Here is a 27,818-nt window from a genome sequence, read left to right as displayed (position 1 = left end):
TGTGTACATACAAAGCTGATCATGCATTTATTGTGAGTCTACACTAAACGTACCATTAACTAATTGTAGAACTCAGCTCTTCATTGATAGTGTGTGTGGTCCTTAAAAGGACCTTTGTTTTGTGTTGTTGGATCTGTCACAGTTTAACCGCCGAAGCCGTACAGAGTGCGTCCCTGCCTCTTCAGAGCATACACCACATCCATGGCGGTCACAGTCTTTCTCTTGGCGTGCTCGGTGTAGGTGACGGCATCACGGATCACATTCTCCAGGAAGACCTTCAACACACCGCGGGTCTCCTCGTAGATCAGACCAGAGATACGCTTCACTCCACCACGGCGAGCCAGACGGCGGATAGCGGGCTTGGTGATTCCCTGGATGTTATCACGGAGAACTTTACGGTGACGCTTGGCGCCTCCTTTACCGAGTCCTTTTCCTCCTTTGCCTCGTCCACTCATGTTTGCTGGGTGAAATACTCACTGAATGTGAAGAGCTCAAGGTTCACAAGTATTTATTTCTTGCCTGAGGACGTGGTAGAAGACAGAGGCGGGCCTAACCTTTCTCTGTGTGTTTTTTTTGACCAGCGCCCCCTTCTGGACAACAGCTGGAAACACATATTGCCTGAAGTTCTACACAGAACCATCACACTGTTTTTTTAGATTAATGCACGCAGAACATTCCAACAAACATCACAAACCACTTGATGCAGAAAGGGTGCACATTTTACGCACTTGGACACACTGATCAATAATCGTAATGAAGGTGAATTCCTGCTCTTCTATGTTCTTGCTTCCCTGTGTGATAAAATGTCAATTTCACAGAATGTTCTAAACGATATAAATAAAATTGGAAAAATTATGCAGTTGTGTTTTCAGAGGATGGGGAGGCCTAAGAAGGAGCAGCCTCTCACAGATGGTCTTGGCGGTCTGTTTGTATCTGTCTAGCTGATAAGCCATCACTTCTACATTCTGAAGTTTGGGAACGAAGAAGACGTTTGCATTTCGTTTGAACTCCCGGAGCAGAAGGCATCAGTCGTGTAGCACTGATGACCACCTGAACGTTTTAAAAGCTGATCTCCTCGGGCAGGTGTAACACCTGGTTTTCTGTGAACACGTGCAGTGAGGAAGTAGTCCAGCTTCTCCAGACCTCCCAGAGTGTCCTTCAGCTCTTCATGTACTGCTTAAAGGCCTGACCTTTGTCCTCATTTATTCATATATATATATATATATATATATATATATATATATATATATATGTGTCTCTTCACCTGGTACCTTGGGATGGGCTGTGTGGGGGTTGGGCTCTGGACAGAAGGTGCAGTGTCTGTGTTTCTCAGTTGAGTGGCGTTAGACGTAGAGGCAGGGGGGGCAGATTTTCCAATTTTTAGAAAATCCCATGCCAAACCACAATGTCCTGAAACCCCCTCAGACATTCAGATGAGTATCATATTCTGAGGTGTAAAATGCAAAGCAGCTCCAGCCTTCTGGGTCCTCCATCTGTAAAAATCTGAAGAAGCCCTTTCCATTTAGCCTGTACATTGGGCCCCACAACACACTCTCAGAGCTAAAAACATAATTTACAAGAACACAAAAAATGTATTATGTTTCTTCAGGTCTGGAGTTCAAATCCCAACCAAGCCATTTGAAGGACTCAGGCCTGTCACACTAATCATGACACATATTAAAAGTATTGTAGGGTAGAACTGCGTGCTGTTAAATAGCTAATCAGACATTAAAAATGATAATTAGATGGTAAAATGCTATTCTACTATGTCTACCATGATCACATAACTGAGCAAACACACTTTCTAACTTCTATTGAAAACAAATGTATTAAATAAAGGCAGATTAAACAAGGCTGTGAAAAATGTCAATATCCATGTCATGTGACAACATGACAAATGTGGTTACAACAAAACCACTAGACAATGACAGATGAAATGTCATTTCACTTTTGTAACATCTTTAAGTCAGTAAACAGTGATGCTGCTGCAGCCTTGAGGAGAATAAAGAATAGAATTGAATAAAATAGAATAGGCATGTATTGCCATTGATACATGACACACTAACATTTCTCATAATAATAAAATGTACTTATCTGTGTTGGTGGTGTGTGCTTCTGCCTCTCTTCTCCCGCTCTTCTCCCTAAAGGATGACAAAGGAGCAAAACAGTTAATAACATAATCAAAAATGTAGAAACATAAGATTTATTGATCAGGGTAAAGCAGTCTCACATCAACCCTGTCAGGGAGAGGTGGTGTCAGAATAGGCCTGACAGCAGCTACCGCAGGCGGCAGCATCATTGGTGTGATACAATTGATCTGCCCCCTAGTGGTGAAATAACCAAAATACACAGCACCAACCTAAAAGAACTGTCAGAAGCTGTAGCCTCTGCAATACATATTTTTCCTATAGGTGCTACATAAAGTGAGCTGCAGTGTTTTAAATGGTATGAATGTATAATTACTGCACTGACTACATGACATGATGAACATTATATTCATATATTATTTTTAATATTCTTCAGGTCTCTGTGTGAGGCTCTGTGTGTCAAAATGATCTATGCTGACTAAACTTAGCTCTTAGCTAAACCTAGCTGTTACTCTGAGGACATGAAAAAAAAGCTAAAGAGTTAGCTTTTCAAAATCCATCATTTTTATGCTGTAATCCAGCACAAACAACAAACTAAGCTATTGTGTTAAAACCAGGTTAACCACACTGAGTCTCCATGCAGACAGGCAGAGTACTGAACTTTAGCATGGTCGCCATCTTGGCTCATTACTGTCAATGTTACAAAGAGAATCTGTCTGTCTCACCATCGCGGATGAACCCAGAGGTGATGAGGAACTTCTCCCGGCCAGAAGCCATCCCTCACTGCAGACGATGATGAAGATGATGACCTCTGGAAATCTCTGTCTTCAGCTCTCAGGTGAACAGCACTTGCTCTGGACTCTGGTCTGTAGCTCAGGTGTGGAAGAAAGTGTAAAAAGTGCGGCCTGCTACTTATAGGGACCCATCGTTCCATCACTATGGCGACAGGTTGTATTTTGATTATTTAAATAAAGCGCTTTACTTAAATATATTATGTTTAAATGCTAAGTAATTTAAATGATCAAGTGTCAATGTGTGTTTTTTTTAAATTGAGACATTTTAGTGAGAATTGTACGTTTTAAATAAAAAAGTGGTGTGGTGGAAGATAATGTTTAATGACTGTGTGTGTGTGTGTGTGTGTGTGTGTGTGTGAGAGAGAGAGAGAGAGAGAGAGAGAAAGAGTTTGTAGTAAGCAATGATGATAAACTTAAATAATTAACAATGACATTATCAGCATGTAAATTAAAACAACAATCAAGTAATAATAGTGATGATAATAATAATAATAACAATAATAACTAGAAAAAGCATTTCCTGAAGAAAACCAAGTTTGATTGCAGCAGTGAAGCATTGCTTTGAACTTTAAAAATATGAAAAAACACATCAGAATGCATATGAATAGAAGCTGAATGGCAGAACAAGAGCTGAATTACTCTGAACAAAAGCTGAAATTATTAAACAAGCTGAATCAGTCATAAAACAGCTGAATTAAGCTGAACAGGAGCTGGATAATTGCTTTGAATCGCAGGTGAATTGTCTGATGGAATAATAACTGAGGCTTAGAGAGACTAATTATTTTGATGTGGACATGTAGCAAACAGCTCCATAGCGATCCTTTGCCAGTGGTACATGGAGAGTTAAAATAATTACATCCAGCGGGGAGCAGCTCCGAGAGAGGTGCCAGTTCTCCTTCACGTATACGTTTCCGTCAGGAACATAAAGTCCAGTTTACGTGAGGTAAAGAAGCCGCTCAGGAGAAAGGTTTTGTTAGTGACGGACCTCACATTCAGCAGCACACTTTGTCTCAATAACAGTATGCAGGGATCTTCCTGATGATTGTATTGATGACATATAAACCCCAAAGAAGTGAATGCATCCTGTTATATTAAGAAACGCAATGCTGCAGCCAGCCACCAGGGGGCGTGCCAGGCTCGTATTAAAATGACAAGAAATCAACGTGTAATTTTTTTTCCACATGTACGCACATATGCGAGGATATTCAGTACTGTACCTACAGTTACATACTGGGGTGGTTATGCCTCTTTTTGTGTCTTTCAGATTGAGAGTTCTGCTTCAGTAGATGTTCTGCAAGAATGTAACATGAGACACAGCACAATGTTACAGACAGCAGGTTGTCTGAGACACATGGCAGCCATGGAAGAAAAGCACAAAATCATGGCAGACTACCTCTGGCGGTATATATTACGGTACATGCTTTCAACTGGGCTGACATCACTTCCCCGTTCTGGGTTGGAACCATTGCCACAAATAGAGTTCCTGCATGAGTCTACATTCCTAATGGCAAATACTCGCTCAAGCTTGTAATTACCACTTCCAGATTCATACAGTGTGCAGATCCATGATTCTCACACTGTGGTGTGATATCACATATAAACCATGTTTCCCCACCAAACAGAACTGATGAAGCTGCTAGGATGAGCAATATGTCCAAAAAAATGGAAAATAAGTAATTAAATTAGTACCTCAGGGGTCTGAGCCTGTTTTGTCCATAACCTCATCTATATGAAAATATAATTACTTCTTTTGACTTTAACCTACTTTACACTAGCCCAAATATATACAAAAATCACCAAGTCTGAATCTGAAAAAAACATTTTATTACAATAAAAAAACACAAACATATAAAGGTAAAATGGAAATATAGTAAAAGTACATGGGTATTTATTGGTAGTTTTTGGTCAACTGCAACTCATTAAAACAAACTATGTTTCAAATCATACAGAGGGCTACACCAGTATGTTGTATTCCTAATGTCCCAAATGAGCCAAATATAACATAAGAGGTAAAACTGAGATGTAATCAAAGTATATACAAATATTTCAACCTATATACAATGGAGCACAGTTTTTTTATTTATGCCAATCTGCAAAGCAGTTTCTGTCCACAATGAGACACAGAGCCACATCACAGGACTGGCACTTCCACGGAGTGAGATTTCTTTTTTTGTCCTGGTTACAGTGTTGACAGACCCTGCGCCCTTGTGTGGCTTTCAGGCTGGGATCTGTTACCACGGTAATGGGAACAGGAATGTGCTCAGCCTTCCTCTTGGTGGGTACACATGTCTTGTCCACCCCACACAGCTGGGATGCCAGTTCAATTTGGAACTCTTTGTGGGTCATGGGCTTCACCTGATTTGTGGCGCAGATGTCACAATACAGAATATAGGCATTTGTGGTGGCAATGTCCACAAAGTGAAAAAAGAGGGTGCGGTACCAGCGTGTGGTTTGGCGGTGGGTAGAGTAGTACTGGATCAGCTGGTCAGACAGGTCAACCCCACCCATGTTCTTGTTGTAGGCGATGATTGGAGTGGGACAGAGGATGTCCTTTACTGCCCAGCATCCATCTTTCTCCTTCACCTTCCTCTTGATCACCTCCCCAGAAACTGCTGGATGTATAGTGGAACATATGGACACCTCCTGGGAGTCCATCCATTTCACAAAAAGCAGGGGGTCCTCCCTGATCCATCTCACTGTGCCCCTCTCTGATTTTCTGGTGAGGGCATTTTCTCTCCCAGTTGGACACCCTTTTACATTGTCCCTGTATGTTCCACAGGCTCCAAACTTCATTTTGGCCAAGTCGAGGAACAACTGGGGGCTTGTGTAAAAATTGTCCATGTAAACATGGTAGCCAGTGCCGAGGTACGACGGCTGAATCAGCTGCATCACAGTATCATACGGCAGCCCATGTACTTTCTGCGTGTATGTTTTGCCCGCATAAATGTTGAAGCTTACTGTGTAGCCGTTTCCCGAGTCAGCCAACACAAACATCTTGATCCCCCACCTCGTGGGTTTGTTCTTCATGTACTGGGTCATGCCAGTTTTTGCCTTGGTGGCCACCATTCTCTCATCAATAGACAATTCCTTCTTTGGGTGATAATGAGCCTGGCAGGCACTGAGGATGTTGTCCATGAGGGGCTTGACCCTGAACAGTTTGTCATACAGTGGTGTTCCCTTCTTCTCATCATTTTTTTTGTCCTCATCTGGATCACTGGGGTGGATGTTCCAAAGCAGAAACAAGAATCTGTTCCTAGGCATCACGGTAGCTGGAAACGGCACAGATGTGATTCTGTTGCGTTTCCAGTAATCTCTGATACTCGGCAGTGACACGAGTGATGTGTATATAAGTAGCCCAAGGAACTTGTAGAACTCCTCAAATTCAACATCAACCCATTGGTACTTCTTCCCCATTTCTTTCTTTTTTGCTGCATACATGTTGGTGTTTTTGCAGAGGGTTAGCACGGTGCTTGGGGAGAAGTACAGCTGGAACAGGTCCAGAGGTGAATAAGTTGCATGGGGGTTCACCTGGGCTCCTGGTGTTCTCCGTGGCATGAAGCGGCTGATTTGTGGGGCGGTGTCAGGGTCGTTTCCTGTTCTCCAGGGCTCCAAACCATGGTGTGGCTGAGCTTGTGAAGGTCTGGACCTCTTCCGACTCCTCTCCCCATGCCTGCTCTGGACAGGGCTCTTTGTAGGGCTCTCTGTAGGGAGTTCATTTTCCTCCTCACTGTATACATGCATGACAATAATGTGAATAAAAATAAGGATTGTTCAGGTTATTTTTATTTATTTTTATGCACATGATGGATAGTAAAGACACTATGGACAGCAGATAGAGGAAAAAAAGAGAGGGACAGTGGACTGCAAGGACATCAGTTTGGACAAAATATCTGTGTTTATTCTTGATCATTTACCATAGAGCAGTGTACAAAACAAAAGCTATAAATATTCATGATAACTTTGCCTTACCTCTCATCGCTGATGACAAAAGACAGGTCAGTCACTTCATCGTCCTCACTCTCCGCCTCGGATGTTGAAATTGGAGCAAACCCACCCTCTGCATCTTCATCTCGATATAACAACTCCAGGGTGTGATGGACGTTCAGTGAATGCATCATTTTCTCCTCGAAACACTTGTTGTTCTTGTTTCTTCTTTTCTTCCAAACACGTTTCTTTCGTCACGCGACTCCTGCTCCTAACTCCCGCGGTTAACTTCCGGTTAAGCGATTTGTTTAAGAAGGTTAGCATTTATTTGTGAATTAACATGCCAAAACTACTCTTCAATACCGAAAACAAGTACATAAATATTGTTTAACAAAACATATAAAAATGTAAGGAAAAGGCTTGTCGTCTAGGGGGCGTGATTCTTCTTCTTCATGGCGGATGTTCCACGCAAGAAGTGCAATAGCGCCACTTGCGGTCAATGGGGGCCACAGCAGTCTTCTCTCCTATGCTCTCTCATTTCCACAGACTTACACAAAAAAAACATGCATAGAAGAGACATTTACTGCTGCCAGCAGGTGGCGCTGTGTCACATTAGCATAACATAAATCTGTTTAGATTCGGATGCACAGCAGTCCTGTAAGATCTTACTAAGAGACTTTTTTGTCCATCTTGGGGTGACACACGTGTACCAATTTTTGTGATCCAAACTGGTCAGACGGGCTACGCGTGAGGGGGCGCTATGGAGTCTTTTTCTATGTGCGTTTCAAAAGTCAGCAAATTACAACATTTTTTTGGGCAAACAATTATGCCCACCAAGTTTGGTGAGCATGTTCAGGCCTCCAAAAAATATGATAATTTGGGGGGAAAAGGAAAAAAAATAACCCCAAGGGTCCTCAGTGCTCAGGCCTAAAGATATTGTTATTGGATCTTAAAGGCATAGGAAGTAGGGGTCACTGTTTTGCTAGTGAAAACTGTAATGGCACATATACAAAGATACTGTCTCTTTAAGAAATCCATTTTTTTTGTCTTTGGACAGAAATTATCAACTGACCCATCAATAAGTCACCTAAAAAATGTTTCAGATGTTTGGCAGCATCATGTCAAATTTTCTATGAATGATAACTCCTCCAGAAACATCTGCAGGACCAGGAAGAAATAACACTGCGTTTCACCAATTACATTTTATTTTACTTAATTATACAGTAAGTCAACATAGAAACAACTCAGTACAGAGGCACATTCAGTTCACACTCAAACTATTAAAAAAAAAGACACATGGAGACACTGGCAACACTGATGATGAGGTGTATGGTTTTCCTTATGCTGCACATTTTTGTAACATTCACATAAAAAGGTGACACTGCTGATGACCTGTCACACACATATACACAATCTGTCCTGCACTCAAGAGTCTAATTATGACCACATGAACTTTGCCTCCATTGGATGGAGACGACGCCATGTGACGAACGGGGATGAAATTTAAAATAGTGGTCTAATAATTCAATTAATAAATATATATAAAAAACACTACCTTATTAGTCATGCAAAAATAATTTCTGTTTCACAGTGCTTGCACAAAAATATTGTATTAATAACATGACTTACTGTTATCAAATCAAAGTACTGCCCCTTAGTAGCTACAGCAGTTAAATAACTGGTGTATGAAAATAAAAAATAACGAGATTTATCTTTATATTCTTATGACAGAAAATACTCCCACATGTTGCACTAGCTTAGAGACAACAGAAAATGCAGCAGTATCCACCAGGAATGATTTAATAAGATATGGTCCCATTTGCCACAATAAGCTCACTAAGTTTTTAGTATCGTGTCAAAACCATGCTATAAAGAAATCAAGCCCTGCTCTACAGAATGTCCTCATATGATTGCCATTATTGCTGCTCTTGTTGCAAGCTCGACGGTGTGCGATACAGACACACATGCTAGGTTTAACAGTGATGGGATATCTGAGTGGTTCTGGTCCACTCCCTGCACCTGATTTAAATCTAACACACTATAAGACTCTGAAGCTTCACAGTTTAGCAGGTTTACTATAATGCACAGAACTGCAGCACTGACTGGTTTTCAAAATTAAAACAGCTACATTAATTAGAACATCTACCCTTCATCTTATATACTGCTTTGAGATGACAGAGCACAGTATGGGCGGGCAAGAGGAGAGAAGGAAAGCTGGCACTATTACATAGACATGTGCTCTGGAAGCACGTAGGAGATGTCGTCCCAGGGGTGGCGATACAGGCCCTGCTTCAGTCTCTTCTGGTCCAGGTAGTGTCCTGAGGAGACGCAAACATAAAGAAGCATTGATTGCCACATTTAAGGCAGAAGCAATGTCTCTTATACACAGAAAACAACTCACCAATGAATCCCATACTGCGCCCCAACACAAAAATGCCATTCAGAGCACCGATTTCCACAAACTCATCAGCTTCATCCCTGTGGTGGCATAATACACAGATTTAGAATCTCTTTTCTTTTAAATTGTGGATGAATGTTTCTTCAAGGTGCCAGTTTCTAGTGTCACTCACCGTGTAAATCCACCACAAGTCCTCAGCAAGTCCACAAAGGCCACACCAATGAAGCCATCCACATTCAGGATCAAGTTGGGTTTCTAGGCAAACATCACAACAGCCAGTCCTGTTATAGCATTCATAAAAAGGTGTTATTTACTATTTATCAAGTTTAAATCTTACTTTAGAAGTGGTGATCTTTTCTACATCCAGAGCGTAGTCTAGCAGCTGGGAGGATGGAAAGTGCTGCTTCACAAAGTCCTTCAAGATCTGGACTCTCATGTCAGGATTGTTAATCTGTAGAAAGTAATATTAAAGTCATATTCTGGCCTCATTAACCCAGCTGTAGTCCTTATGTTTGTAATAGTTATGTTGAACATTCTGCTGCTGAAGACATGCGACTCACTGATTTGACTCTGTGTCCAATACCCATGATCAGCTTTCCATCCTTCTTCATCTTGTTGACAAACTCCATGGGCAGCATGCCGCTGTCAAACGCCTTGCTGAACTGCTTTGCTGCAGCATCCAGAGCACCTCCGAAGCGATCACCCTGAAAAGAAAAATAGCAAAAAGTGTTTTGCCTATAGTGGACTACTGCAGGTCTGTGACTGAATCACAGGTGTAATTGTCTTACGATGGTAAGGAGGCCGGAGGTCAGGCTGGAGATCAGGTCTTTGCCAGCTCGGGCGCAGACGATAGTGTTGTGTGCACCAGAAACAGCAGGGCCATGATCTGCAGTCACCATCAGGCACATCTCAATGAACTGGCAGGCATACCTTGGCAACCTGCACATCAATTATAAAAAAGTTATGTAGTTCAAGGGTTTCCTGAGAGTGGTTCTAAAACCAGTACTGGATTTAGAGACTGACCTCCTCTGGAACCAGAGCAAACCCAGAGTTCCTCCAAGGCCCATTTCTGACTTGAAGACCTCGGTGATGGGCATGCCAGCATAGATGAGCTCCTGACCTCTCTCGTCACAGATGCTGGTCATGAAGGAGGCGGGTTTACGGATCAGACCGAGCTCCTGCGGCAAAAAAAGTTATTGGTTTAAAATGAGATGATTCATTTTGTGCTCCAATGATGAGCCAAAACTCACTCGTGCCCAGGAGTAATCCATTGGTACGGTGGGAGGAGGCATCTCTTCAGCTGGCTGAATAACTCCCTTGGCAACAAGGTCATCATACACAGATCTGCATAAAGGGAAATAAAACTAAAGGTTTAAAATAAGATCAATAGATGTGCTGTGGAATAACAGAATAATTAGGACTGCACTGACGTGATGATCTCTCCCAGCTCATCAAAGCTATTTGGGACAAATGCACCGGCCTCCTTCAGAGCCTTGTTCTTAGCTACGGCTGTCTCAGAGGCCTGGTTGGCACAAGCTCCTGCATGGCCAAACTGAACCTGAGGAGAAAAAAGTGCAAAAATGTAATCACATGGATTATTTGATTTTATTATTGTTCTGCTGCATGAGACTCTACCTCTGAGGAGAACATGGTGGCACAAGTGCCAATACACCAGCACACCACTGGCTTTGTGATTCTGCCCTGTTTAATACCCTGGCAGATCTTGTATTCCTCTGTGCCACCAATCTGTGAGATGGATGTAGGAATCAATAACTGTTATAGCTGGAGGCATCAATCATGAATATGAAGGTTTATTACTTCCTCACCTCTCCGAGCACGACAATCATCTTTACTCCAGGAGTGTCCTGGTAACGCAGCACGTGGTCAGTAAACACAGAGCCTGGGTACCTGTCCCCACCAATGGCCACACCTTCATAAACTCCATCAGTAGTGCGGGAGATTATATTGTTGAGTTCATTGGACATGCCGCCCGAGCGGGACACGTAGGCCACGCTGCCTGGACGGTAGAGCTTGGAGGCAAGGATGTTATCCAGCATGCCTCCTGTGTTGCCGATCTTAAAACAGCCTGGCTTGATTCCTCCAACCTGGGTGCAAACAAACAGGTTTTCTCACATAAAAAAAAGGGTGCAAGGGAGACCCGGAGAAATGTAATGAGGGGTGAAGCGAGACTAACAGTGGCTGGTCCGATGATCGTCACTCCCTTCTCATCTGCTGCCTTAATAATCCTCCTCGTATGGGCTTCTGGGATTCCCTCAGCAATAATGGCAATGGTGTGAATCTGAGAAGAAAAAGGTGCAGTATAGAATCCTTTCATAAATATTATATTTCACAGAGGAGAGTGTTTACCTGTGGGTACTGCATGGTCTCCATGGTGCTATCAAACGCCGAGCGCAAAGAGGCAAAGCTGATGAGCACATCCACATCTGGATGCTTCTTCATAGCGTCACTCATGTTCTTATAGACAGGGATGAGGATCTCTTTATGCCCCCAGTAGAACTTCTGTTTGTGGTCTCCGCTGGAAGGCATTATTTTAAAGAATAAAATTTACTTTGCAGACTAGAGTAAACAAACTAAAAAAAAAAGGACTGAGCACACTTACGTGAATGGGTAGATCATGGCAGCTACAGATGGCTCCTCTCTGGAGCAGACATAGTCAAAGTCTAACATGCCCTGCACAGCTCGTGTTTGCATGCCCCACACCAGGGACTTTGTGTGTTTGTTGAAGAGAGTAGTTGCCTTGGCTACAGGGAGAGAAAGCTGTTAGAAGTAGAAACTGAAGACAAGTGTTAAGTTATAAATGAAATGCATTTTTAAGTCTGGATGTGTTGAATAGAATATCAAAACACATTCACTGGGGCTGCAGGGCCCTCTTGCTGCCCAAAGAGGGAGCTATCATACCTAAAAATGCATGAGCACAAGGCTGCTACATGGCACACAGCAGCAGACCTATGCACAAAATCAGCATAGTTCATGAACCACTTTGAAGGTTTTCCAGCTCCTTACGCCTGCGTTACTTAGTCTTTATTGATATCCAGCCAAAGCCTATTAAAACAGCAACATCTCATCATATTGAAACTGTAACTACACTGCAGGCACACACCCAGATGTGCAAATAAGGCCCTGGCTGAACAAGTGTCATTTTAGGATTTGAATTATTTTATTTCTTTACCAAGCAAACTACTAATTAAGTTACCACTGCAAACTCTGAAATCAATCTTTAGTATTCACAGTGTGAAGATGTGTGTGTTTCCTTACCAACAGGAGCTCCAGGTTTAGCCTTCTTGGCTGGTGAGCCCTCAATTCTGGCTCTGTTTTCAGAGAAAGAGGCTGTTCTGCTGGATGCTGGGGTCTGGCAATTACAAAATTATAAAAAAAAAATGGTTTTAGCTGTGTGGTAATAAGAGGAGCTCTGTTGACAAAAAAACAGTACAGCACACAGTAGAGCATGTTTCTAATTGTCCATGCTACAAGTTTTGAAGGATGCTTACCTAGGTTATAGTGCATTTAGCTTTCATTCACTTCTAAATCTTTTATTCTGAAATGAAATATGTTTTTTTTTCCTGGATTCTACAATATATAGCAAATATTCCCTTATGTCTTGATACATGTTCTCTACTTCTACTGAAGCAAACAGAAAAAGGCATTTTCTAAAATCCTCTGCACTGCACACTCTTAATGGACGCCTGAGGGGACAGCTGCATTGCACAACTGACTGTAGACTGAGTGAGAGCTGCCTGGCAATGCACTCACACAAAGGAGCTATCAGCCTTCTGATAATCTGGTTCACTAAAAGGACACGTCAGTAATCAGGCAATCAGGCTGTTGGCATGTTGTACTGAAACATACTGCACCATTGGTGGAGCTGATGATGTAAACGCACTGCACACATGAACCTATTGGTCTCCATGGAGCCAGTATGTGTCATACCGATGTGCTGCCGCTGGTGTTGAGGAGGAAGTTGGCAGTGTGGGCAGCAACAGGAGGCTGGTTGGGGATTGGCCTGTGACCCAGTGCCATGCCAACAATGGCAGTCATGTGTGTCTCTGTGCCAAAGACGTGGATCGGGATCCCGGTGGTCTTTCCTGAGTCAGAAGGTTTTACAGAATCAGATTAAGTATAATGACAAGCAGGTGCTTGCATGACATGAATTTACAACATACCGACTTCTCCCATCACTCGGAGACCTTCCTGGTAGTTGGGGCCTCCACGTCGCACGAAAATGGTGACTTCATGCTCCTTTAGTGGTACCTGATAGTCTTTGATAGCTCGAACAATCCCCTAAAGAACACACTCGATGAATAACACGGTACTGAATAAGTAAAATTAAAGCTTCTGTGTGATAGTGCACCTTAAATGTTGCTGCCACATTTGTGAAGTTTGCAATGCTCCCTCCAATGATCAAAACTTTTCCTGGAACACATCATAAAAACAAAGTTAAAATATAGAGACACTCACTGCAGAGGGACAGTTTGACATTTTCCTACCATCAGGGTGCTTCTCTCTGGTCATCAGGGACAGGATGGTCTTGGCGTAGTCGTAGGTCTGCTGTTCGCTCGGTGCTCCTGAATACTCTCCATAATTGGCCAGTTCGTCAACCCCACCCAAATCGCAAATGGTGTCACTTAGAATTTAACAATAATAATAATTAAAAATGATAAAAACGGCTGTGCATCTAACAGGTTTTTCTTAGCTGTAACTCTTATAAATAATTAATACTGCAATGTAAACAGATGAAACTTAACAGTGCACAGGGGGAATAATTAGTCATGGCTGATGTGTCACAGTTTACACTCCCAGTGGAGCAAACCAGACACAGTTCATTCCTCCAGACTCTCTAAAACAGAAACAACTAGGAATCAATTTAGCAAGCAGGCAGAGTCTGAGCTGCTGTATCAGCTCTCCTCATGCTAAACCTACTTATGTGTAGGAGAGCGGCTAAAATGAGGAAACTTCTAGGGATAAAATAATGAGACTAAAGCTTCCTTCTGAATTATTTCAGATGTTTGGTGTCTATTTACCTGTACACCACTGAAGCACCTCCTCCTGCCACCATGGTCCAGATTCTCCCCCGAGGGTTGAGCAGAGTTAGTTTGAGACTTGCACCACTCTTGGCATCAAGGTCAGCGATGTAGGCCTCCTGCGAACGAGAAGACGATCAGTGAAGGAGTTGTGATTACAGCCTTAATCAGAGGAGGACCTATACAAGCACCACTCCATGCCACTGTCTTTAATGAGCTATTAACTGAAAGCACTGTATAGATATTAAGAGTGATGTTGGAGGTGATACACATCAGTGGTTGTTTGTGACAGGCAGGGCCACAGCTGGTGGCTGAGAGTAAAAAAAGCTCCCAATCAAAGGCACCCGCTGTCCCTCATCCTCACAGCAGCCCAATTAGACGAAACAGTCTGCTGCACAGACAGCCGGTCTCGAATGAGCTCCCACATGCATCAGCAAAAAACACAAATACCTTTATTTTTAGCCAAAGTGAACTGGATTTAATCAATACAATTATAAAAATCTTACTCTCTATATATGAATATTTACCTCACAACTGTGTCTCGTATCAATTTCTATGAATTAATTAACAAATCTTATTGCAAAGAGGTGAAAAAAAACATTTTAATGTACAGGGGCCCTTTACATACTGTACTGCTTTCGCCTATTTTATTTGAAAGAAAACCTCATTAAAGCTACTAAAATGATTTTTCTTAAGGCCATACTGCTATGCATTAAGTCTATATTAGATGTGGAGGAGGGTTATTAGTGTGGGCCTCCAACAACAAGGATATATATAAATATATATATATTCAGCCTATTGCACCCATGTGACTGAGCATAAAGAGTGTGGCCATCATGAAGCTCATCCTTGTTGTTGAGGGCCACACTAATACCCCTCCAGCATCTTGTTGCTGCCCTGTGTCCAGTAGTGATCCAGCCACATCCATAGGGTGCATCTAAACTCACTCTTGAATCTTCAACCTCAAACTTTATTCAGTGGTAGACACCCATCTTTACCTTAGCCAATCAAAAAGGACATTATTGTACATTTGTAAAAACTCTAATAACAATCCCATGTTAAATCTACTCCACAGACTCAAACAGCAACAGTCTTACCTCTGGATAGGCCTCCCTGCCAAAGGGTGGAGGGAACTCCACATCACCCCACTTGGCCTTGCAGATGTAGTCAGCCGTGGCATCGATCTTTGCTGCCATGTCCAGCACGTAAACTCCATCTTTTGTAACCACTGAGAATAATAGGGAGAAGCATGTTAGCTAGAGGCCTGAGCAGTGACCACATCATGGATCCACGCTCAGGCACAGATGACAGCAGGATGTGAACGGGGACAGAAGACACAGAGGAAGTAGTCGGGCATCAAAGCAGCAGCACAGACACATCCACAGGAACAGCTGCCAGAGGGTATGTACCGGTGCCCAATTACTTCATTACAAATACACACTGCCATCATCAAACAGCCAGTGCATGAATTATTTAATGTTTTTTTTCCTCCGTGTTAAAAAATTGGCAACTTTGCTGATGATGCTTCTGTGTTTTTCCTTCTTATTTCCTTTTGATGTCGGCTTTCTAGTTTCATAGTCTGATTACATATTAACTCACAAGAATAAAGCGGAAATTGGCATTTGCAAAAATTAGAACCTACCCAGAGGGTTGATTTCCAGATACGTGAAGAAAAGGTCCTCATACAAGTTGAAGAGTCCAACAATAAAGCTGGCCAGGACCCTGCAGAGGCATTCATATATATATAAATTTAATATTATTTTCAAATACAGCTTGTCAGATTTCTTCTAGCATAACAGCTAAATATCTCTCTTTACATTAAGATGTCAAGTATATATATAAAATATTCCTGTAATTATTTCCACATACTGTAGGAGCTGGATTGTTAAGGCTGTGCTGGACAGGAAACATTCCACCTGCACAGATTGGCAATAGGAGGAGGGAAAATCTAATTTACTTCTTCCATCATATGTCAAAACATAGCAGTGAGGAGCTGCTCTAGGGAAGCAGTATTCTGCTCCCCGTTGCACCTGCCTGTCAGTTGTGGAGACAGCTCAGACTCTTTGTAACCACATCAGCCCATTGTCAGGACAAGGAGCAGCCCATAGGGAGGAAAAACTGTGACTAAATTCCTGAGTGACTCAGCTTTCCCTGTCTGTCTATAAAGGGAGGGCAGACTTGTTTTCTTGTGCAAAGATGTGAGCTGGGGTTGGCAGTGTGATTTCTGGGGTGGCTTCTTCAATGTCAGCCAAGACAGCAAGTCCAGCCAGGATCTGCTGTCACAAGAGGGCTGCCGGGGAGATGGATGTGGAGGGGGTTGGTGGAGGGTGAGCCACTGTATCCTTCCCATCAAAATAAACGCACATGCTCTGAATGTGGATGTAGTGTTTAAAAAAAAAAGGCTTATCAAAGAGAGGCGAAGCCAAGGAGGGAGTGTATCATTTGTCTAATGGAATCTCTTCAACCAATTTTACTGCCAATATGAAAGTGCTCTCCGCTACTTTATTTGTATCCTCCTCCTACCTCAGCATGCTTGAGCTGATAAAATAAAGGCTTGGCAGCTCTCAAAAGCCTCTAAATGGGTATACATTTGAGGTCTATTGCTGTTCTGCTCCAGCCCAACTTACGCTTTCTTGTCGTTGGAGACCTTTGTCAGCAGCTCCTTCTTCACCTGGTCTTCGCTGATTTTTTCTTCCACTCCAATCAGCAGCTTCTGTGCCTTGGCATCTACATCTCCCACATCCACACCACCCTCATGGTGAAAAAGCACATAGTCCCCTTCCCGAGTGGCGTAGATGCACACGTAGAACTCCTCCTCCTGAACAACAAAGAGTGATAAAGGTGTTGTTCATTACTCATTAAAAGTCATTTATACATTTCATAACAGATGGTTTACCTGCTTATGTGCGACAAATGGCTCGATGAGGAAGTTCTTGAGAACGCCTTTGGCTTTTCCCACCTGCATCAAGAAAAACAGTAGATGAAAATACAACAGCAAGAATGTCTTATTGTACACCGCATAGAATTAAAATGTATTTCAAATTGCAAAATGATAAATGACCCCATTCTGACATTTCAAAAGAAAAAAAGGGAAATGCTGTCATGTAGCACCTTAGGCAAAGCTGCAGTAACACAGCCCCAGCTCATTTAGTATAAGCTGTCACTGTTCCAGTGTTAAAGGCCAACAGGCACAAAGAAACCAGGGACTGGCTGAGAGCGGCCAGATGGAGAGAAGAGAAGAAAATAAAGACAGGAGACAGAGGGGAGCTGCCACTTTGCAAACAAAGGAGAAGGTAGATGACTGTGATGGGGGAAAAGGCCAAAAAGGCCTATCTGATTGAAAACCCCACAAGGGGCTGAGGTCTATTTAGATAATTAAAGTGGCACTTGCAGTAAATGCCATTTGAATGTGAACGCTTCAATTTAACCACTTGCCATAACACTACTGAAGAAAATATAAAATACACATTCAATAATGTGTGGATGATATGTAGAGGAAGTCATTCTGGTACTTCCTGTAAACAAGTGTAGTTGTGAAGATTTGTTGAAGATAAGGGCACAGGCTATAATGACACATCTATTATTATCTAAAACAAAACTGCTGAAGATGCCCACTAAGTGAAGCAACTGCTAAGTTACATTTCTCTTTTAGAGGCCTATAAAGATGAAACAAGCAAACAGTGAGTGAGTGACCACAGGCTGCATTTATTTTTATTTATTGCCACCACTGTCTGATATCCAATCTGCGAGAAGATATATCTATGAAATCTGCTGCGCACAAACAGACACTCTTCTTCTTCAGTGCTTTATGAACCATTCCAGTCTGTGCCTAACGCCCGTCTTGGTTTATGAGGCAAAGCAGCATCTCAGTGATGGATCTTTTCTGGATAGATGGACTGAATGGTTCGTCACTGGCAGCGCTCACCTCAGCTGACTGGACTGATTTACAGCCAGCAGACTAACACTGAAAGTGTCAACAGTTTGGGCAGGTGTTGAGGATACACACACACACAACACAAGACAGAAGGGAATAGGGTGAAGGAAAGGGCAAGGGGAGGGTCTTAATAAAAGCACATGGATAATATTGATTGGAGGAGAATTCAGCAAAGTGCATGAAACAGAGGGGTGGGTGGAGGTAATTGCCTCAGAGGGAGAGAGAGGGAGGGAGAGGGTGGATGACGTACCGTCGTCTCTTTCATAAGGCGGGGCCGGAGCCACTCTCTGACGCCATTCAGGTCCAGGTTGACGCCGACTAGGCCGAGCTTCCCTCGCCTTTTGATCAGCTGGTCGGGCTTCACCACCAGTCTCTGCAGGAGGGAGATGACAAAATTAGGGCATCATCACTGAGCCTGGACTGACAGGCAAACCACACATTTTATACTTGCCTGCAACTGCATTTAAGGGTGTATATTAGATTAAAAAAAATGAATTTGTTCATGTACATATCTACACATCCAAAATGTGTGCCAGCAATCTATTTAGCAGCTGGCTAACTATTCTGCTGCTTCTGCCCAAAGAGTCTAAACCTAAACTGCAGTTGCGTCTTATTAGAACTCCTAAAAGGTGTCCATTTATCACACCTCAGCAGCCCACTGATGATGGTGGTGATGATGATGAAGGAGAAAAATAATTACATTTTCTGCAAGTGAGGAGGCACAGTCACCGAAGTGGATGCACATTTATTGATCATCATCTTCACTTCTATGTCCGATAGGTGTCATTTACTAATCTCAATTTCTGAAATCAATAACGTCCATCTGTCTATCTCTTTCTCAAAATCAACTTTAAATTAAGCGCCTTTAAAAAAAAAAAAAAAACACAAATCTGAAGTAATTATCAAATTAAAGGTCCAAAAAAACAAGTTATGAAAAAATAACTAATTTCTTCGTTTTTAATTTTACAGTCACAATTGAATATCAAATAAACTAGTGATACACAAACCCAAATTCCCCCCATATGACGCAGAAGCAAAATTACACTGTCCCACCTCCACCTACGTAGCTCACGTCCTCTCACTTGCACGTCAGACAAAGAGAATGACTTATGACAGTGGAGCCATTACGATCTGGGTGCTCGCCAGTCGGCAAAGGAAGAGAGGGTTGAGGGTGAAAGTTAATGCAATTTCCTAATCAATTCCACAGCAGCACACATCTTTGTAGATCTGCCCTACAGCATCCGCCCAGTACCTTGCAGATAAAAACCTTCAGCTGAGGGGGACGATGGGGAGAATGATATTTTATCCTGTGAGATGAGCAACAGAGTAATTCAATTAACTTCTACTAAGACTGAGACCGCTCTGCTGCAGTGCAGTGAGAGGAGGGCAACGTAAATGTTCACTGGGTTTGATGGATCACTCCTCTGTCTGTGATGTCAGCCAACAAGCACCAAGAGACCACTTTTTGCCAGCCTAAGTAATTGTCTCAATAAGGAGGAGATCATTTTCCACAGGCTCAAGCAAGGCTGTTCAGAGATTCATGGTCTATGAATTATTGATACAACAAACTGACTGTTGAGCCAGCTTGAAAAAAAAATGTTACTTCACCTCTGTGAGCAGCCATGGGTGTTCCCGTGCCAGTCGGTCAAAATCGGTCTCAGCAGTCACATTGGCATAGCGGAAGCGGTTCTGGACTGCTGCTGATGTGCAGATGTACTTGTAGAGGAAGTCCTTTCCCGTCTGCTCGGAGATGGCTTTGGCCGACATGACTGGTTAGGCTAGACTGAGAGAGTGATAAATGGGGAGATACACAGATGAGGATGAATAAATACAGAGATGCTGATTCCATGGACATGGAATGAGCATGAGAGCCTAAAGGGCAGCAAAGTTTTACTGCTCTCTGGATTTCCAGACTCTGACTTTGACAGGATTTTCCACTGCTGTCAGAGATGTCAAGAAGTGGTCTGGTAACACTGCGACAGCTCAGTAGTTTGTATTTCGCATGGGTAATAAATGTGTTTTCCTCCTCAACTTTGTAGAGAGAGAGTGTAGAAATCACCTGCTCTGTTCAAGCCAAAGACCTTCATGTCAGGCTGATGATTATTAGCAGTAAAAAAAGACACATCCCAGATAGCAAAATTGGTGTGGCCCAAATCTGACTCACATCAGCGCTCTTATCTGGCCCACTTACGGCGTGGAACGATGGCCACATCTCCACCAGAATTTAAACAATAACCGGCCTAGATCTGGGCAACTATAGACTCACAGGCAATTATTAAATAATGCTTACTGTGACCTTTATACTGTGGCATTTGATTCTGTCTTGCTAACAAAATAAAGATCAATTCAGCAATCCAATTGTGACAGAAAAAAAAGTTACATTATATCCCTGTGAGAGACACAGGATTATAGTTTCCTGTATTCAACTAGGCCAAAAACTAGAAACGCAGGCAGATAAATTGCACTATAATTTGTACTTACTTCCACTACAGAGGAGGAAAAAAAATGATCAAACGCTAATTACATTCAAATGAATTGTAGCCCTACCGTGTTATCCCTGCATGATTATTGATGGGGGACATCAGTCCGACTGGTGGGACTGCTAGACCAGACTTCTACTACTCCTCCTGCAATAAGTCCTTAGAGGCAACTAATATTCTCCCTCTAATCAGATCAGTTTAGAGAAATGTGTCTCATTAGGGCTTTATTATAAAAGGTCTTCACTAATTACAACCACCACTCAGCCACGTTTAACCTTCCAGGGACAGAGTATCTGTCGTTGTTCAGTGTGCTTCATTAAACTGACAGCATGGCTCAAACAGTCCTCTGTTGCTCTACACTGGAGCCCAGGCAGCCATTTCTTAAATGGAGTAATGGGACTGTCATTGGCCTTTCTCATTATTGATCACTGTTGTTCCTGAGTCAGTACAGCGCAGAGTGCAAGCAAGGCCAATGTTGATTCATCCAAAGGTTTCATACATCATCCCATTTTCTCTGTGCAACTGACCTGTCAGAGGAATTAAATATCACTGCTCCACAGCAGCAAAACACTGCTGATGACTCACAGTAACGTTTAAAAACAAGGGGATGATTGATGGCTGTGAGGAGGGGGCAAAATTAAGAAGGCATTAAACCAAACAGACAAAAAAAACGACTACATGACAACAAATGCTGACCTGACCGTGTAAAAAACACATATCCTGGTTTCATTCATTCACAAACCGGTCGGACAGGGATGCCATTTTTTCTTTTTGCACATACCCACCTCACTACTGAGTAAAGGCTTGTCCTAATAACTACCAGTGTGTAGCAATAGTACGTGGGTCATGGTGAACTGAACAGAACTTGTAGCTTTTAGTCGAGACAAACAAAGGAAAATAGACAAAGAGTGAAAAGTAAGTGTTTAAAGTCGACTTAAGTAATAACGCAACGTTACGTACCTTGTTTGTTCTCTCTTCGTTTCTTCAGAAGCCGTAAGAATATGTGGAGTTGCTGAATGTTCCTCGCCTGTGCTGCTTCACTCTCGCCGCCTGCTGCGTGGGGACCAGTCGTGCCGGAGAACGGGGCTTCCTGTCAGTTTTGTCTCCATCGCTCATCTGCCGATAGGCTTGCCTGATATTTCCCGGCCTCTGATTGGCTCATTCCATACCATGCTCTATTGCTGCGTTCATGAACTTTGGAAAATATCGGAATGACGCCACACGAAGGGTCAAGCCAGTGGAATCCGATAACAACGTCTGTAGGCATATAATTAGATAAGAATGTAATTTATTACATAGAATAAATTTAAAATAATGTTTACTTTGGTCGTGAAGTCGACTCACGGATTTGCACAACCGTTATGTGCTGTTTGATTTAAAAAAACAAACGTTAATATAAATGTAGTTTATGCTATCACATAATGATAATAATAAATGTATTTATGTTTTGTATATATAGAAAAACTTGAGACCGGAGAAATCTACACTGTTTAGTCAACTAAAAGTTAGCTACATTTAATTGGCAGCTTTACAAACTAACATTGTATGAATGTGTTGCACTGGTGTGCAGAAAAAAAATGTGTAGTTTTGCTACTTTCACCTAAACCATTTATATGAATACATCTTTCATCACTGAACTTGTTCCTAACTGTACGACTGTATGAATTGAGCATTAGTCCACGGTGTCAGCTCTTAGAGAAAACCAGACAATTATCCGCAGCTGATGCTGATTGGTTGCCATTGTTCTTTATCTTTCAAACAGCCAATGAGAACATCGCTTGATCCTGCACGCAGCACAACCAACTCATTGAGTCTGGCACTGGCCATTATGCACTTTGAGTTGAATGAAGTAGAACACAGGGTCATAGTCCTTTTTGCCTGGCCTTGGCCTAAAATAGTGAATTAGTTTTAGTCTGTAAAGTGACATGGACATAGAGAGTAAACGCCCTTGTGACTGCCCAAAAACCTAAATTACACTGTATGCAAATTGGTGCTTAACTGAGGTTAGTAAACCCCTTACCACAAACAAACCTTATTAGTTTTTTGCCCCCCCTCCCATCAGCACAGTGCAAGTGATGGGCGCCATCTGTGGGCCTCTTCCATCAACTACATCTGCAGGCTCTGAGAAACCTGCCATGTGCAAAAAACTGTCCTAGTTATCATGAGTAATAACAGCCCTGAACACACAGCAAAATCCTGGAGCAAAGCACGTTCTTTTTTATTAAGTGTACAAAACAAGTGCAAAAATAGTGATTCATAAGAGCTACACAAAGTAGAACCTGCCCTTCAAAAATTACAGTCACAGAAGATACGTATTGAAATGCAATACATGAAGTGCTTTTCAAAAGAGGATTTAAAAAAGGGATCGATGGTGCTGTCTTGCGCAGTAGAAAAGATTGCAAAACATGGACTTGGATTCACAGCATTTCATAAGTGCAAGCCGCTGAAATAAATGCCAAATTCATCAGCATTCTCCCTTTGAAACTATGCACAGTGCAAAGATTTTACAAGGAAGGATTTCTACACATGACATTCACTCTAATACACTTAATCAAATAGATAACTTTGGCCCATATGCTGTTGTCACTATTATTTCCTAGGCTGCGCAAACACACAGAAGTTCCAGCTAATCTACAAAGGAAACAGGAGACAAATTATGTGTGAGCAAAGTGTTAATATGTCTATACCATTAACTGTAGATGCATGCAATGAAAGTACCTACTTTATGTCTGAATACTGAGAAACACTGATGTCTAGAAGAGGAAATCTAGATAACTGTGAAGCTGTGAGAGGAGGATACACTAACTGCAGCTTACAAGAACAATGACCAGGTACTGTAACTCTGGCACCGATATGTGAAACAAAATACTGAACCACGCTGACAACAAGCCTAACTGTATTAAAGGCATCTTGGGTTGTGGTGCAAATTAACAGTAAAAGGCACACAGCTTGTGGATTTAGGGTGGCTATAACTGAAACCCTAAACGCTACACAAACACACAAACCTTGCACAAAGTAAGCCTAAATTTTGATCCACCAGTCATCCTGCATCACACATCCCTCGGTGGTTGCCATTTACAGAATGGTGCACTTTGGCTTCTTTTTCTTCTCGGGTTCTTTTTTGGTCGGCTCTTGCTCCTTGCACCCGAAGAAGCTGGAGAAGCAGGCCGGGACGCAGATTGGCTCTCGGAGGTTGAGCAGCCACCTTCCTTCACCGTAATATGTCAGCGAACCGAGCTCCATCTCCTCCACCAGCTCCCCCTGCTGGCCTTCCTGCTGCAGGAGCAGAATTTCGAGCAGATCCAGACCTGTTTGAACTGGCTCCACACCATTGGCGCAACCCAGCGTGACATGGGCGCGGCTTCCCAGAGGCAGGGAGGCAGCTGCAGGGACAACAGATTCGGCATCAGCTGGCCACAGCACAAGCTGCTCCTCAGTAAGGGAGACTCTGGCACCAACGGTGCGAGGAGTGACAAAAAGGGCGCTCAGAGACAGCTCAAACACAGAGCCATAGAACTCTTTGACAGCCTGAAGAACAGAGAATAATTAGGAAATATCAGTTATAAAGGAAAATGAATCGGATTTATGACTACCAGTACTTACAGGTAAAAACAAATTAAATGGTTTCTTACTGTTTTTTGTGCATAATCTTTGGCACCCTCCGCATTTCCATAGTCACAAAATTTTGTAGTGCAATGGAGAACTCCTTTGGCTTCAAAGTACTGCTCCAGGTCCACCTCCTTCTCAGGTTTTCCTGTGACTGTAAATACAAAGCAAGAGCAGCCACATATTTTTCATTCTTGCAACAATCAATGTAATAAAGAAAACAGATTTTAAATGCACTCACAGTCAGAGGAGTGCTTCTTGAAGGCCTCCAAGGTGTCCAAAGTTTTCAGGAAGTCCATTGCTGTGCACTCAATCTTGTCCTGTATGGAGGAGAGCAGAAACCAGCCAAAATAAAGAGGAAGGGTCATTTGCTCCAGAAGGCCTTTCATGGCTTCCAGTTGGGCCTCCTCTAGTCCACGCCGGGTCTTCTTGGCCAGCTGTGCAGGATCTCTGCTCCATTCGGTCTGTGGCTCCAAGAAGACCACAACAAGACGGTGCTGTGTGGCGATCTCTCCCAGGCAGGCCAGGCGATCCTGGGTGTGGTTGGTGTCATCCACCACTACCAGCACAGAGGAGGTTGTTCCATCACTACAGCGAGCCACCACTGCCTCATCCAGAGCCTTGTACCCATCTGCAGAGGATTCTGTATTTTCTGGTTTTACATCGTGGTCATCAGCAGAGACAATGGTGCATGAGCAGTGGTCTTTGTAGGCATCAGCTATGGAACGTGCCAAGAAGCTTTTGCCACTTCCTGGAAGGCCTCTGAGGACAACAAGGGTGCGAGAGTTACGTAGGGCATCTTTGGTCTGATCTTGTTCCAGAAGGGCAAAAGACAGGGAGCCAGATGCAGGGACTGGGTCCTCTTCCTTTTCAGCATCATTCTGCTCTGCTCTGATGCCTTCACCTTCAGCTGCTGCCTCAGCTCCCTTTGAGGGATCAACTGATTTATCAGGTTTGACTTCCTCCTCTGCAGGTTTCATATTCCCACTTTCAGCTGATGACTCCTCCTTGGACATTACAGCTTCTGCCGGCTCTGATGAAATGCCTGCCACCAACACCGACTCGGTTGTTTTGGATTTTTCCTCCTCCTTAGGCTTAAATACTTTACTCTGTGCCTCTCCCACTCCCCCTCTGGAAACGTCTCCTGCCTCTGTATCCATTGCAGTCTCCACTTGTTCTGACACGTTCTCCTCTTGCTTGGGTGGCTGTATATCTACTGACTGCTGAATCATAACTGGTTCAGGAGATGTTTGCTCTTTTAGTTCAGCTTCTGGAACAGATTCTGCCAATTTCTCTGGCTCTGGTTCAGGGACACTCTCTGCCAAAGGTTCTGGCTTATTCTCTGGCGCAGGCTTCTGTTCAGTGTTTTCTGGTTCTGTGTCTAAAGCTGCAACCGGGTCAGAAATCATTTCTGATGACTCAACTGGTTCTGGTGGTGCCATGTCTGCCTTTGATTCTTCCATGTTGGGTAAGCCATCGTCAACCTTCATTTCTGTCATTTCATTAGTCAGCGTCACAATCAGCTCTTCTGTTTCTTTCAAGTTTGTGACTTCTGTGTCATGACCATTCACTGCCAGCTGAACAGTCTCTTCCTCAGCAGATGGTGGCTTCTCAGGCTCTGTGGATTCCTCCTCTGGTGTCTCCAATTTTGACACAGCCTCTTTTTCCATTACAGTCTCCTCTGGCTGCAGAGGCTCTGACGCATCCAAAACCTCACCACTCTTTTCAGTATCCATGTCTGGGTTTAAAGCCAAACTTTATACACCACCATGTACCTTGAAAACACAAATCAGACCAGAAATGGTTAAATTATTATTATTATTTAACCAATGTTAGAGTATATTACATTTCCCTAAATTAGGTCTTAGGTTTGACTGAGAAACAATGAAATTAAGAATATAGAGATGTGCACATGAAAAGTGTTGGAAACTTCTTCACATTTCATATGCTTGTCTACAGCCAAAAATCAAACAGCTCTGTAAGCTTAGTGGTCATATCATTTTCAAACAGGAAGTTACTCAATATTTCAAGAGACAGTGTTCCTCATATATTGTGCCACTTTTAGAAATATTTTTGAAGTGCAGGAAGCAGCTAAGATAAATCATAACTTAATATGATGGCCTTGCTAGCTGTAGTGCAGGGGTATTGCTTTGTCCACACATTGAAGAAGCAAAATGTTGGCAATGTCATCCTTACACCATAAATCTAATTTCTATTCATGTGTAAAAAATATTCAATTGTGCAAGTGCATGCAGAAAAACGTTTATGAGCGTATTCAAACCTTCTGAAACTAGCATTAACTGCGCCAACAGAGACAAAGGCCAGATAAAAATTGGGGCATGATTACTTCATCGTACGGCGTCCTCCACAGTGGGCTTTGGGTAATTTTGTCTCCAAATCTGCCTGTTTTAAAACGTATCTTTAAACACTGGATTTATTTCACTGGTGTTAGAAACGACATCGTGTCATGAGGCAGAAGGGGAAGCCCTTCACAAGACAGTGCAATGCAACAAAGACTGCCATATGTTAATCCCCGAATTTACCCCGACTGCACAGTAAACGAAACCTGAAGATCTGGGCAACATTTTCATATGCGTGTATTTCTTTCTCGGTCATGTTTAGCAAGCGAATCGCAGTAGCAGTAAAAGGCGATTGACTTGTTTTATTGTTTAAACAAAATATACATTACATTATCTACCAATATGCATTCTTTGAATAAAGTGTTAAAACCGTTTATAAGTGAAATTAGGTGTTGTTTTAAACTAGATATATCGAAAAAGCTTGAGGAGTGCACATTTTGGTCAGGCGGGGAGTGGCGTGCACCTACTGTTAGCACGCCAGACAAAAACAGTTAATCCTGCCAGTCAGTAACATCAGCAGCGCCACGTCTAAACAAGTTTACCAACCAAGGTGTAAACAAGCCGCTGTGAAGAACAGCGACTACTCATTTTAGCTTTAGTTTGTGTTCGCGAGTTAAAGCGTAGCACCTGCACACTGTCTATTGTTTGTTAAAATGCCCGAAACGCTTACCAGTTCCGCTGCAGTGAGGCTGCTGATGCCGCTGACCACGCGTTTCTGTCCGGGTACAATGACAAGGCAGAGCTGGGCTCAGACACGCGCCCACTGCTCTCTTCAAGACAAGAGGAAAAAAAAGAGCGGAAATTCCCGGGAACGCGCAACTGGGCGGGGCCGCGGATAGAAACTGTCCAGCTGCAGCCACAGACTGTATGCCTGCAGCTGGAAACATTTACACAGCATTAACTGCGTTAAAACATGCGTTTAAGGCTTAACTGTGCACTCTGATATAATGTAAAATAATGTTATGATACTATGCATATTATTAAATTATTATAGGTATAAGTAATAATGAGCTATATGATTATTGTTTATTGATCCGATATTACAGCTTTAACGTTTACATAAATATTAACCATTTATGTTCATGCAATTTGCATGTGAAACTGCATTTAATACAGAATAATGTGTAATTTGAGGTGGTGCCCTTTAAGACGCGGATGTGACGCGACCAATACAAAACGCGCTTCACTGACGTCCT

At 42.7% G+C, this 27,818-nt stretch overlaps 4 protein-coding genes across 6 annotated transcripts; all 4 read right to left on the bottom strand.

The window, feature by feature from the left end:
- Window positions 1-74: 74 nt before the first annotated feature.
- LOC114440515 (histone H4) lies at window positions 75-469 on the bottom strand. Its single transcript, XM_028412987.1, has one exon. It carries the CDS (start codon window positions 453-455, stop codon window positions 144-146), a length of 312 nt encoding a protein of 103 aa, XP_028268788.1. The 5' UTR covers window positions 456-469; the 3' UTR covers window positions 75-143.
- Window positions 470-4,769: 4,300 nt separating this feature from the next.
- LOC114440505 (piggyBac transposable element-derived protein 4-like) lies at window positions 4,770-7,241 on the bottom strand. The gene is made up of 2 exons (XM_028412977.1): window positions 6,851-7,241; window positions 4,770-6,608 (listed from the first exon to the last, which is right to left on the bottom strand). Exons 1-2 carry the CDS (start codon window positions 6,997-6,999, stop codon window positions 4,958-4,960), a joined length of 1,800 nt encoding a protein of 599 aa, XP_028268778.1. The 5' UTR covers window positions 7,000-7,241; the 3' UTR covers window positions 4,770-4,957.
- Window positions 7,242-7,992: 751 nt separating this feature from the next.
- aclya (ATP citrate lyase a) lies at window positions 7,993-21,768 on the bottom strand. 2 transcript variants are annotated; one of them, XM_028412976.1, is made up of 27 exons: window positions 21,617-21,768; window positions 19,785-19,959; window positions 18,427-18,549; window positions 17,139-17,201; window positions 16,870-17,060; window positions 15,885-15,964; window positions 15,340-15,470; window positions 14,243-14,361; window positions 13,709-13,845; window positions 13,573-13,634; window positions 13,385-13,502; window positions 13,152-13,306; window positions 12,480-12,573; window positions 11,824-11,965; window positions 11,571-11,739; window positions 11,398-11,502; window positions 11,030-11,308; window positions 10,839-10,949; window positions 10,634-10,761; window positions 10,454-10,547; window positions 10,227-10,381; window positions 9,992-10,142; window positions 9,764-9,907; window positions 9,541-9,654; window positions 9,376-9,458; window positions 9,207-9,283; window positions 9,029-9,123 (listed from the first exon to the last, which is right to left on the bottom strand). In XM_028412976.1, the coding sequence occupies exons 2-27, from the start codon at window positions 19,941-19,943 to the stop codon at window positions 9,029-9,031; spliced, it is 3,279 nt and encodes a 1,092-aa protein (XP_028268777.1). In that variant the 5' UTR covers window positions 19,944-19,959; window positions 21,617-21,768. The 2 variants fall into 2 exon arrangements, with proteins under 2 accessions (XP_028268776.1, XP_028268777.1); XM_028412975.1 differs by lacking the exon at window positions 21,617-21,768 and having other exon boundaries at window positions 7,993-9,123; window positions 19,785-19,943.
- Window positions 21,769-22,850: 1,082 nt separating this feature from the next.
- On the bottom strand, window positions 22,851-27,444 carry cnp (2'',3''-cyclic nucleotide 3'' phosphodiesterase). 2 transcript variants are annotated; one of them, XM_028412827.1, is made up of 5 exons: window positions 27,293-27,444; window positions 25,411-26,037; window positions 24,504-25,371; window positions 24,289-24,416; window positions 22,851-24,184 (listed from the first exon to the last, which is right to left on the bottom strand). In XM_028412827.1, exons 2-5 carry the CDS (start codon window positions 25,996-25,998, stop codon window positions 23,732-23,734), a joined length of 2,037 nt encoding a protein of 678 aa, XP_028268628.1. In that variant the 5' UTR covers window positions 25,999-26,037; window positions 27,293-27,444; the 3' UTR covers window positions 22,851-23,731. The 2 variants fall into 2 exon arrangements, with proteins under 2 accessions (XP_028268628.1, XP_028268627.1); XM_028412826.1 differs by having other exon boundaries at window positions 24,504-26,037.
- Window positions 27,445-27,818: the final 374 nt, after the last annotated feature.

This window comes from Parambassis ranga, chromosome 8 (assembly GCF_900634625.1).
Source record: "Parambassis ranga chromosome 8, fParRan2.1, whole genome shotgun sequence".
Classification (NCBI taxonomy): Eukaryota; Metazoa; Chordata; class Actinopteri; family Ambassidae; genus Parambassis; species Parambassis ranga.
This window is presented reverse-complemented; position numbering and strand designations above follow the sequence as displayed.

What these genes read in the sequence shown, in the direction of transcription:
- cnp (XM_028412826.1), bottom strand. Translation starts at nt 25,998, where the DNA reads ATGGATACTGAAAAGAGTGGTGAGGTTTTGGATGCGTCAGAGCCTCTG. An exon ending in CAAGAAGCACTCCTCTGACT is followed by an intron (nt 24,417 to 24,503) that starts GTGAGTGCATTT and finishes TTGTATTTACAG; the next exon opens with TCACAGGAAAACCTGAGAAG. An exon ending in AAGATTATGCACAAAAAACA is followed by an intron (nt 24,185 to 24,288) that starts GTAAGAAACCAT and finishes TCTGTTCTTCAG; the next exon opens with GCTGTCAAAGAGTTCTATGG.
- LOC114440515 (XM_028412987.1), bottom strand. Translation starts at nt 455, where the DNA reads ATGAGTGGACGAGGCAAAGGAGGAAAAGGACTCGGTAAAGGAGGCGCC.
- aclya (XM_028412976.1), bottom strand. Translation starts at nt 19,943, where the DNA reads ATGTCGGCCAAAGCCATCTCCGAGCAGACGGGAAAGGACTTCCTCTAC. An exon ending in CATTTGTCGCACATAAGCAG is followed by an intron (nt 17,061 to 17,138) that starts GTAAACCATCTG and finishes TTTGTTGTTCAG; the next exon opens with GAGGAGGAGTTCTACGTGTG. An exon ending in GCCATGATCTACCCATTCAC is followed by an intron (nt 11,740 to 11,823) that starts GTAAGTGTGCTC and finishes AATGCCTTCCAG; the next exon opens with CGGAGACCACAAACAGAAGT.
- LOC114440505 (XM_028412977.1), bottom strand. Translation starts at nt 6,999, where the DNA reads ATGATGCATTCACTGAACGTCCATCACACCCTGGAGTTGTTATATCGA. An exon ending in TTTGTCATCAGCGATGAGAG is followed by an intron (nt 6,609 to 6,850) that starts GTAAGGCAAAGT and finishes GCATGTATACAG; the next exon opens with TGAGGAGGAAAATGAACTCC.